At 31.9% G+C, this 12,358-nt stretch overlaps 1 protein-coding gene across 2 annotated transcripts; it reads left to right on the top strand.

Moving 5' to 3' along the window:
- Positions 1 to 3,144, top strand: LOC107958114 (UDP-glucuronate:xylan alpha-glucuronosyltransferase 2). Of its 2 annotated transcripts, none has more exons than XM_016893787.2 (3): positions 1 to 262; positions 375 to 1,008; positions 1,920 to 3,144. In XM_016893787.2, the coding sequence occupies exons 1-3, from the start codon at positions 65 to 67 to the stop codon at positions 2,861 to 2,863; spliced, it is 1,776 nt and encodes a 591-aa protein (XP_016749276.2). In that variant the 5' UTR covers positions 1 to 64; the 3' UTR covers positions 2,864 to 3,144. The 2 variants fall into 2 exon arrangements, with proteins under 2 accessions (XP_016749276.2, XP_016749277.2); XM_016893788.2 differs by having other exon boundaries at positions 128 to 267.
- Positions 3,145 to 12,358: the final 9,214 nt, after the last annotated feature.

Raw genomic sequence — 12,358 nt, forward strand, 5'->3', positions numbered from 1 at the left:
TATAGAATATACACCTATATATATATATTGAGGTCGCATTGAGGTAGCACACCTTAGCTTAAGAATGGGTGAGTTGGGACTAGGTCTTCAAAAGATTATCAAGGCAGCTCCTTCAAAAGCTTTGGTTATTAGAATCAACCTGGTTTTTCTTGCTTTCTTTCTGGTTATCTATGCATCCCTTCTTTTGCGCCCATCGTCTTCAGCTTATTTCCAGAATGCGGCATCGCTTGTTAGGTGCTCTTTGCGTGAGTGCCATCACAAGGTAAGGTGAGCTGACTCAAATTCCATTTTTGTTTTGATTTGCATGTATGTATGATTATGATATGTTTATATATCATATTATCTGTTTGTCTTATTTCATACGATTGTTGTAGGTGGAGAAAGGGGTGAAGATGGAGGCAGTCCTGGAAGAAACTGAAGCCATGAAACCAAAGAGAAAGAGGAATTTGACAATGCTGGAAGTGCCAAGTTTCATAGATGAGATTGGAGGTGGAGTTAAGATTGGGATGTTGAACTTTGAAGATGAGGATTACAGTGAATGGGAGAAACATGGAGAGACAATCCCAATCCATTTCCAGCGAGTGTCGGAGCTTTTCGTATGGAAAGATTTGTTTCCGGAATGGATTGACGAAGAGGAAGAAATCGATGGGCCAATATGCCCTGAGATACCGATGCCGGATTTCAGCAAATACGATGACTTGGACTTGATAGTGGCGAAACTGCCGTGTGAGTACCCAGTAGACGGATGGGCTAGGGACGTGTTTAGGCTCCAAGTTCACCTGATAGTGGCAAATCTGGCAGTTAAAAATGGGAAGAGGGATTGGAATTGGAGGACGAAAGTGGTGTTCCTGAGCAAGTGCAGGCCAATGTTGGAGGTATTTCGATGCAATGATTTGGTGAAACAGGAAGGTGAGTGGTGGTACTATGAACCCGAAATAACAAGATTAGAAGAAAAGGTTTCTTTGCCTATTGGTTCTTGCAATCTGGCTTTGCCATTATGGGGACAAGGTATGCTTCATCTTAAATTCCTACTTCTGTTTCTTCTTTCCCTCATGTATGAATTAATGCTTGCATTGCTTGAGGAATGGAAGACATAGACAGCTCTAAAAAGAATATAAAAATTAAGAGCTAAACAAACGCGCCACATAGCGGTCGAACCTATGACTTTCTGCTTAGGAAACAGACGCTCTATCCACTGAGCTACAGGCGCTCGATTCTACTTCTAATTACTTTCCTTTACCAACTTTTCAACTTTCATTATCAATTAACTGAACTTTCTGCAAGTAGTTGAAGATCACAAGTAGGGACATGAAAACGAAAGAATGAAAAAATAGTATGAAATAAAGAAGAAGAACTATTATAAACAATTGATGTTGACACCATCACCAACTTCCAAGTAAATTGATTTTGCTTGCTGACAAAGTCTAAGTTATAGTTGTTATGCTTTTGTTGTCTTTGGCTCCACTGCTTTTTTCCATAATTATTAATTAAAAAAATGATTTATATGTTCTGCTAATTGTTTTCATTAGTTATGACTAAGGAATCAATTTAGTCAACTAAAAGTCGAAGGGGGACCTCTCTCTCTTCATTTCTATGTATCTTTGATTCCCACTATGGATACCAACTCCAATCTTTCATCATGGTAAATGCAACCAATTTTCGTCACATGCATTAACTCTTTTAGTTCAACATTCGCAATCAAAGCTGGATAGCATATTTGTACATCTAACGTTAACTCAATATATCATTATATTTTCCTTTATTTGTAAGCAATGCGTCATTCTATTACTCATCTTTACTTGCAGCAGTAAATTTGATTAGCACTAATTAGTCCAGTTTGGTGATGACTAAGCACCCAAAATTGATTGAAATTCCATGAATTATACATTAATGGTGAGAAAACGAATAAACATTTTTAGGAAACGACGAAGTATTTGATGTTTCCAAGATCCAACAGGCAACAAGTACCGCCAAGCGTGAAGCCTATGTCACAGTCCTCCATTCATCTGAATCCTACGTTTGTGGTGCCATAACCCTTGCCCAAAGTCTCCTAAAAACCGGCACCAACCGTGACCTGATCCTTCTCCTAGATCGGTCCATCACGAAGCCAAAACGCGACTCCCTCAAGGCGGCCGGGTGGCAACTGCGCTTCATCAAAAGAATTCGAAACCCTCGAGCCGAAAAAGGCACCTACAATGAATACAACTACAGCAAGTTCAGGCTATGGCAGATAACGGATTATGACAAGGTCATATTCATTGATGCAGACATCCTTGTCTTAAAGAACATTGATCTTCTTTTCCATTTCCCTCAAATGACGGCTACAGGCAACGATATTTGGATTTTCAATTCGGGTATTATGGTGATCGAGCCATCAAACTGCACCTTTAAGCTTTTAATGAACAAACGTAAGGAAATATTCTCGTACAATGGAGGAGACCAAGGTTTTCTGAATGAAGTGTTCGTTTGGTGGCATCGTTTGCCGAGGAGAGTGAACTTTCTCAAGAACTTCTGGGCCAACAGCACCGTTGAAACTGGTTTAAAGAGCCAGCTTTTTGCAGCCGACCCACCCAAAGTTTACTCCATTCATTACTTGGGGTTGAAGCCTTGGCATTGTTACAGGGATTACGATTGTAACTGGGACATTGGGGACCAACGTGTTTACGCCAGCGATGTGGCACACCAAAGATGGTGGAAGTTTTATGACGCCATGGATGAGAAGTTGCAGCAGCAGTGTGGGTTGACAGAGCGAAGAAAGATTGAATTGGACTGGGATAGGAAAATGGCTGAAAAGGAAGGGTTCCAAGATGAGCATTGGAAGATAAATATTACAGACCCAAGGCGAAATTTTTTGATCAATTAGAATTTGTGATTGTTTCTTTTTTTTTCTTTCTTTTCTGATGAATATTTTTGTTAATTTGGTTTTGTAGGAACATTATTGAGATGTTTTCCTTATAATTTATGCCTTCATAGCTTTACCATATTATTTGTATGAGCAGACATTGATTACAGCGTTTAAGTTCTTTGTATAATACATGCAGCATAGAATTTACTTGATGCTTCTTATTCCTCTGGGAATTCGCATTGAAATTGACATATAATGTAGTTGTAAATGATGGATTTTATGGAGAAAAAATTTGTAAAGTGTTGTTTGTTTAAAGTACATATATCTTTCTTTTAATAAATTTAATATTATATTCTTGAAATGTCTCCCTCTCTCTCGATACTCCTCCATTAATGGCTTATATGTTATAGGTAAAGAATTTGAGTCTTTTCATATTTAACTCTTTAGCTTATCATGACTTCACCTATTCAATTACTCTAAAATGCTCCCACTTTATAAATTCATTGCCTATTTAAATACTTGGACTTTTTGTATAATCAGAAGATAAAATCTCAAAACTAAAATAGAATACACCCTAAGAATACAATGCCAAACTTGATGTAAGGTGGTCCGTCTACTACTGACCAACAATACTTTAAAAATATATTTATTATGTTACTATGAAGTTTAACTTTTGGTAAAGTAATCCCAATCTTATACATACATGCTAAAGATCCTCTAGAAGTGGTTTAAAAATTAAATATCTACCCCATTTAACACTTACCTGGAAACCAGTTTATATACATTTATCTAGAGGCAAAAAACTTGTCATCTGATGTTGACTTAGGGTAATCAGGATTGAACATATTTAGGAATAAATAATGGGATTGTTTTGGGATGCAAGTTTGAGGCATTTAACGGAAGACTTCAATGGAGAACAATGGATATTAATTAAAGGCTAGAATTTGCTGCAAACAGAAGTTTAAATTAATGAGTTCCCTTTCCGTAACGGACTGCAGCGGCCTTTGGTTTAATAATTCTCTTTTTGTTTGATTGCTAGTCTCAACCACCATGACAGACTGACCTGAGGGAAGCAGTGTCACAAGAAACTTGATTATTTGTGTGCAAGGCAAGAATTAGATCAAATGATGGTGATTAATGAACCAAAATGTGCTATTTGGTTGAGCAGATTTATGAGGTACACCTAACCAAACCTTGTATATATACGGAATCTTATTTAGAGAGCATGCATACTTGCATTTATATATCGTATAGATAGATATCAGATATTGTAGAGTGCATATAAAATTATGCATATTCCACTATTGTTAAGTTTGAAAATCAAAATCAAGTTTTTGTTATCAATCTCGAAAAAACAACATCCATAAACACAATAAGTGAAGAGGATTTTAAAGCAAAAGATTAATGTTTACAATATTACATATTTGAGAAACCAAATAATCGTACAAAAATCCATAACATGATTGAAAAATATTTTTAGTAAAGAGACAAATGGAATCCAAACTATAATATAAGAAGTTTTGCGGTACTTTTATCCTCATTTGTTGTATTGAAAAGAATTTAGTTTATTTAATTTTTCAGATATTAAAATCCAGATTTAATTATTAATATAATTGAAATGTTTTTATTAAATTCTTTTATGTGACATTTTAAAATAAAAATAATATTTATTTTATAGTCATATAATCAAAAAATAATATTATTATAATGAATATAAATATAGTTAAATAATTTTAATGGGTTAATAATTAAATTGAAAATTAAGGAAAATAATACTCATTTGATATAAACCCAATCACAGTTTCTTACTTTTTCTATTGCCACTTACAGGATAAAATTCTCTTCCACGCATCAACTGACACTATTATCTCCAAACTCTCACACAAATCTCGATCCCTCCAATTACTTAAAATAACCTAGAGAAAACCTTGTTTCTAAGGATGCATTTAATAAGTAATTAATTTTTTAAGCTAAAGGATGTAATAAATCATTCAAATTTTTCAAAAAAAAATTAATTAAATCTTCAAATATCAAAATTTCATCAATTATGCTAACTACTAATTCAATACATTACTGATAAACTATGAAACAGTTAATCAAAAAGCTTAATTAATAAATTTTTAATGTTTGTATTTTATTGAGTGCATCTTAGGCAGAGATGCTTAATATGTTTAATATGTATATTAATCCTTTTTATGATAATTATATTTATTCTTTAAGTTAATATAAAATTTTCAAAGAAAATAAATAGCTATTTATCCCTTAATTCAGATTTGTTTATTTTATTTTATTTTGAAAATATATATTTCAAATAAATTACCTTTCTTAGAAAAACTATTCAGATTTCCATATTTAATTTTTCTCAAATTATCTAAAATAATATAAAATATTATATTAATAAGTTTAAAATTAAGAAATAAATCATTTTTAAACATCAACATTTACTTTTATCCAATAATATAATAAGATTCAATATTTAATTTTGACTAATTTATCAAATAATTTTACAATATAAATTCAAGACTAAAAAGTATAATAATTAATTTTAAAATTCAAATTTTCAGTTTAATAAATAATATCTAAGTTTTAATCTCGAACTGTTTTTGTTAGGAATAAACCCGATTAAGCAACAAACAAATAAAATAACGAATAAATTGAAAAGATCAAACATAAAAATTTTAAGTGGAAAAACTCTTCCGAAGAGGATAAAAAATCACGAGTAAAAATAATTTCACTAAAACAACACAAACGAAGAGTACAAAAGATTCTTTCAAGAGGATTCGCGGCATGTCAAGCCCTGGTAAGGTTCTTCGCTTTGCATCGAATTAAACCACATGCTCCACCGCTTGTGCGGGGCCCCGTCAATTCTTTTGAGTTTCATTCTTGCGAATGTACTCCCCAGGCAAGATACTTAACGCGTTAGCTACAACACTGCATGGGTTGATACGCACAACGCCTAGTATCCATCGTTTATGGCTAGCACTACTGGGGTATCTAATCCCATTCGCTTCCCTAGCTTTCATCTTTCTGTGTCAGTGTCGACCCAGCAGAGTGCTTTCGCCATTGGTGTTCTTTTCGATCTCTACACATTTCACCACTCCACCAGAAATTCCCTCTGGCCCTATCGTACTCCAGCTTGGTATTTTCCACAGCCTGTCCAGGGTTGAGCCTTGGGATGTGACGGCGGACTTAAAAGCCACCTACAGACGCTTTATGCCCAATCATTCCTGATAACGTTTGTAAAACTGAACCCCAAAACCTAAAATAAGAACCCTTAAAACATAAACACAAAATCCTCTTAAAGCTTGTAAAAACTAATACCTAAATGTGTAATGGGTTATTTTTCTAAGGTGAAAAAAATGAGCTATTTATAAGCTAAATTCATAAGTAAAATAATATTAAAATAACTTATACTAATCAGAGTTTAAGTGAGAAACTTAAATTAAAATAACAACTAAAAACATAATTTAATTGGGAAAAGAAAAGCCAAAAAAATACGACGCATAACTTCGCACATCTCCACCCTAACACGTATTTCCACAATGCCTTCTTTGCTAAAGCCCACCACGAGCTTATCTTGAACTATGCAAGATATTAACTGAGTCAAAGTTGTGCTTAGAAGCTGGAAGACTTCTAGTCTTCATTTGTGCAATTCCAAATCAAAACTGACTCAGGTTTGATTTTCACGAACGTAGTTTCCTATCTTTTCAAAACTTGCACCCAAAAGAGAATCTCTTTTATACGAAACGATCATACTTTTTTCCCTCATATGACTAAGTTGTCTCTACTTCAAATGAGTAAACTTCAACTCATTAACAGACGAGGAACTTCATGTTTCACCAATCACCGTTGATCCTTCTAAAACATAAATAATGTCAATCTTTTTACCTTTCATTAAAATGAGAGTCCCACAAGATACCTTAATGCCGCTTGACCCGATGTTAATTCTACAGCTCTACAAGTCCAAAATTCCTAATGAGATGAGATTTTTCTTTAAGTCAGGCACATGTCTGACATCTGATAGTGTCCTAATTATCATGTCGTACATCCTAATCTAAACAATACCAATATCGGTTACCTTACTAGGTGAATCATTCCCCATGAGCACAACTTTACCTTCAACTGAATTGTATGTGGAGAACTAGTCCCTGTTGGGACACATGTGGAAAAAACACCCCAAATCTAGAATCCACTCGAATGTAAGCTCGGAGCTTTCACTTGCTAACACCAATAATAAATCATCACCCTTGTTATAACCAAATTAGCACCAGCTAAATCTTCCTTGTTGCTTTCAGCAGTCATTTTGTTTCGTTGTATGCATTAATCTACCTTGACATGACCTAACTTTTTATAATAGCGATATCTTGTCTAGCTTCCTTGATGCTACCAAAATTGATGCTTGCTTGTCTAACTTTCTATACGAACCAAACTCATTGTCAAGCCTATCTTTGTTCAACAGATGACTCTTCACATCCTCAAATGAAAGATTACCTCTACCATAAATCGACGTTTCCCTGAAAGACTTGTATGAATGGGGTAAAGAGCCAAAATAATAGCATAGCCTGATATTTATCGTCAATCTGAACCTCAACGTTCTTTAAATCATTTAAAAGAGTAATAAATTGATTGATGTAATTTCTAAGGTGCTCACATTTGTTCATGTAGAACGTGTATAAACGTTGTTTCAGCACTAATCGATTAACTAGAGACTTAGCCGCGTTGTAACGCCCCTAACCCAGATCCGTCACCGGAATAGAATTACGGAGCATTACCGGAGTTACCGATTTATTCATCAGATATTTCATTTCATCTAACGTTCATATTTGGAACTAATTAAAATCAAACATATTGTCCTTTAGAGTACTTATTTTTTTTTGATATGTTTTACTTGAATTTATTACTCGTCTCAATTTACTTAATTTCCTTGTATCAACGTATCAAAGATAATCACATATTTACATGTCATGATAAATATCATTCTCTTTCCATTTCTCCATAAACATAAATTAGGTGATTCATTATATCGATATTTCATGCATTTAAAAATACAATTCAAGTTACACTAACTTACCTCATTGCTTATTCATGTTTATAATTTCATTAATCCGATATATTTTCTTTTCCACGTTCAAGTCTCGTATTCGAGTCATCCGGATCTTTATAAATAAATTTGATAGTCATTTTCATTTATTTCATTTCTAATACATTCAATTAATGCCCTAAACAAAATTACCATTTTACCCCTAAACTTTTAATTAATGACGATTTCATCCTTAGGCTAAAAAAATAAAATTCTTGCAATTTAATCCTTATTTCCAGCAGTTATCCTCATACAAATTGATAACAACCCATGAATTCTATAAAATATCAGAATTTTCCATAATTTCAACACTTTTCAATTTAATCTTTAAAACATGTTTTCCCCAATCTTGAGCTAAATTAATAATTTCATTCAATTTTGTAATTTTAAATAATAAAATAATCCATTTCATGCAAATTGGTCATTTCTAAAATTTTTACAAAATTACCCACAAAGTTTTACTTTTATTCAATTTAGTCCCTGAGCCTAAAACATACAAATTAGCCATGCTAGCTGAATATTCATACATATTTTCCTCCTCCTCCTCTCCATTCCACATCCTTAATTTATATAGCATGCTACAAGTAACATTATCAATAATTTCACTATTTACTTGTATGTATATTCAAAACTGTCCATTTGCGTCATAGTCACTAAATTATTTATATCTTGAGCTAAAAAACTATAAATTAAGATTAGCTAATTTTCCATGAAATTATACTTACTTGTATTCTTACCATAAAATTTTCAGAATTTTTGGTTTAGCCAATAAGTATAGTTTATTCTTTGAAGTCACCCTTATTCTGTTGTCTGATAGTTCCGACCCTTCTTTACTAAAAATTAATTATCTCATTGTACAGAATTCGGATGATATTCTAGTTTGTTTCTATTGAAAACAAACTCTTCAGGATTTTAAACATATAAATTTAAGAACCTAATTTTTTTTCTCCAATTTTTGATAATTTTCCAAAGTCAGAATAGGGAACCCAAAATCATTCTGACTTATCTCACAAAATTTATTATATCTCATGATTCACAATTCCATTGCCTACACCGTTTCTTCTATAAGAAACTAGACTCAATAAGCTTAATTCCATATCTTTTTTCATACTCTAATTCTATTTTCACAATTTATGGTGATTTTTAAAATTTAGCCTACTGCTGCTATCCAAAACTGTTTTAGTACAAGATGTTTATTTACCATGTTTATAACACCCTTATTTTCTTTCTCTACACTATTTCTCATTACTTTCTCTTATTTTCTCTTCACTAACATATCAAGAACATACCATATATAAGAAAACTCTACATTAACATCAATTCCATGTTTTTTCAATAATATTAATCTTAAAAATATATTGAAATCTTAATGTTCTTACCTTGTTCCATTGATTTCAATCTTTAACTTGATTTTCTCTCTCCTCCAGCTTCTATTTCTTGAATCTAACTTGATATTCTAACTCCCCATAGTCTTCTTGTCATCTTTCTCTCTTGATGGCTATAGAAATTCTTTTGATTTCTAGGTGAAAATGGTAAATTTTTGGTGGAAGGACCAAATTAAAAAAAAAGAAAACTGTCTTTCTTCTTCTTCTTCTCACGTTAGTTGCATGAGAAGGTGATCCCCCTCCTCTTTCTTTCCTTACATATATATATATTAAATAAAATAATAACATAATAAAATATCATTTAAAAATCGATTTAAAGTATTAATAAACTAATATTTATTTATTTAATTTATCTAAAATATCTCCAACATCATCATTGTCTCTAGATTTCTCTCTCTTCCAATTGACTATTTTTCTCTTTGTGATCTTTTAAAATTTCATTCTTGAGTCATCACTTAATTTGGTAAAATTATAATTTAGTCCTTCATAATTCTTCACATATTCAATTCGGTCCTAATTCATCAATTTTCTTTGGTTTCTAGATCATTCCACCCTTAAAAAACTTGCACCATTAGTCCTTTAACTTTTTATATTTACACTTTAATCCCTCAAATTTTGAGTATTTACTCTTGGGCCACAAAACTTTTCTCACTTTTACAATTTAGTCCTTTCTTGAATCAATATGTCATAATATACTTCCCAGTGACATAACTCAAATTTTTCTCTTCTTGCCACTTTATTTCCTTATTTTACTATATTAAGGATAATATATTACTGTAGAAATTTTCAAGGTGTTACACGCTAGAGGGTTTTAACATTTTTCATAATGTGAATGTTGTTTTCTTTGTCAAAACCTCTTGCAACACATTATTTGTTAGACATAATTGAATCGTGGATAGAGCCTTTTTATCTAACCTATCTCATTTTGATTTATCCATGTTTGGAGGCTTCTTCTCTATAAGAATTTTCTCAAGATTGCCCCAACTTAGAATTTTCGTTATCGAAACTTGCCACGGATTGAAATTTGTGATGTTATCGAATTTATATTATCAAACCTTATTGTTGCTATCTTTGAATAGGTTGATTGCAAAAAGCGAACTATATCTAATACTAGTTTGTTGGGAATAAACCCGATTAAGCAACAAACAAGTAAAATAATGAAGAAATTGAAAAGATTTAATACAAATATTTTACGTGAAAAACCCCATTTGAAGAGGATAAAAAATCATATGTACAAATAATTTCACTAAAATGACAAAAACAAAAAATACAAAAAATGGAGATAAAACTAAACTCTGAAACCCTAAATAAGAACTCTCAAAACGTAAATACAAAATCTTCTGAAAGCTTGTAAAAATTAATATTCTAATATGGAAAAAAACCTATTTATAAGCTAAATTCATAGATAAAATAATATTAAAATAACCTACACTAATTAAAATTTAAGTAAAAATTTAATATTAAAATAATTTACACTAATTAAAATTTAAATAAAAAATTAAAAATATAATTTAATTAAAAAAATTCAAAAAATACAAGACATAACTCTACAATTTTATTTTGATATAAGGTTCATGATTTGATTTTCGATTTCAGCATTAGAGGCTCTTCGGTCATTGAGCGTTCTCCTACCCTCGTCATTGTTTCAAAAAAAAAAATCCAAACCTTTTCCCTTCTTATTTTTTGGGAAAGCCAACTGATTTGAGGTTTGAGCTAAGCCGAAATGTGGCTAAAATTTTAAAATCACCTTTTTTTGGAAAAATAAAACGACTTATCATGTGAGATTCCTTTGGCCGAAACACAATTCTGCTCCTTCAAAGCCAACTCCTTTAGTTTAAAAACAGAATTTCCACTTCAAAATTTAAAATAATACTAATAGATTATACAACTACTAATTAAAAAAATATATCGACGAAGAGAGGAACTGAACTGTTAAAAGAAAAAGAGAGACGAGAAATAGATAGGCACGGGTGATCCCTCTGGCTTTTTTTTCTGTTTCTTTCATTTTCTTAATTTTAGCCGTAAATTTTCCTCACCCCTTCTCTATTTATTAAGGAGTTGTTTCTCTTTGATTTTCTGAATCTCAAATATCATTCGCTTACTTTTCACTCTTTGTCAATCATTTGGTGTTTGGGAAATACGGGTAAGTTCCTTTTTCTTTTTTCTGGAATGACATTTATTAATTAGCTTTTCATTAATCTCTGAAAAATCGATGCTTTAATTATGAATTAAGCGGCCTTTTTTTTTTCTGTGAGAATGAAGCTCTGAGAATTTTTTAAATTACTAGTGTTTGAGTCAGTTGAATTTATTATCACGACGTTGGCTTATGTAATCAAGCTAATTTTATTTATGTATTTTCCATCTTTTTGGCTGACGGAAACAATCGAGACTTCAAATAATTTATGGCTTCTTAATTAACATTTTAGCTTCTTTTACTTCTTTTACACATTTATTCCCCAACTCTTAGGAATCGAATTCAAGATTACAGATGAAAGTTGTGGGGTTGAATGGCGTTTTGTTTTTGAGACTTGAGATGAAAGTTGGCGTGTCTTTTTACATTTAAGTGAAAGGAGCTTTTGCATGAAATTCTTTAATTAAACATCTGTGCCTAACAAAAGATGGCATCTATATGGTGCATGTGCTAACATGGATGGAGGAAAACAAGTACGAGATGACAAATTGTTCTACCTTGCCAGAAGAGGTGTTCATGTACTGCAGGATGGCTCAGTTGGGCCGGCCCATTTTGGGTCAGGCTTTGGTTTAACCTGTTTTACTATTCAAATTTTTTTATATTAATATATTATAATTAAATTTAAATATATATTTTTTAAAATAGTGAAATATACTCTTTGGATGAGTAGGGCCGGGCTTGATCCTGGAAATTGTTTTAAAACCAGGCTTAGACCCAGTTGAACCTATAAAAAACCTCTATTCCATTTAATTTTTAATGTTCTTTTTCTAACTTTTGCTCCTGATTTCTTTGGTCAAAACTTGTTAACTTAAATTGAGGATCTACACTAGATGAATGCAGTTGTAGACACTAATTCA

The sequence above is a fragment of the Gossypium hirsutum genome, chromosome A05 (genome assembly GCF_007990345.1).
Source record: "Gossypium hirsutum isolate 1008001.06 chromosome A05, Gossypium_hirsutum_v2.1, whole genome shotgun sequence".
In the NCBI taxonomy this organism is placed as follows: domain Eukaryota; kingdom Viridiplantae; phylum Streptophyta; class Magnoliopsida; order Malvales; family Malvaceae; genus Gossypium; species Gossypium hirsutum.

What these genes read in the sequence shown, in the direction of transcription:
- LOC107958114 (XM_016893787.2), top strand. Translation starts at nt 65, where the DNA reads ATGGGTGAGTTGGGACTAGGTCTTCAAAAGATTATCAAGGCAGCTCCT. An exon ending in TGCGTGAGTGCCATCACAAG is followed by an intron (nt 263 to 374) that starts GTAAGGTGAGCT and finishes CGATTGTTGTAG; the next exon opens with GTGGAGAAAGGGGTGAAGAT. An exon ending in TTTGCCATTATGGGGACAAG is followed by an intron (nt 1,009 to 1,919) that starts GTATGCTTCATC and finishes AAACATTTTTAG; the next exon opens with GAAACGACGAAGTATTTGAT.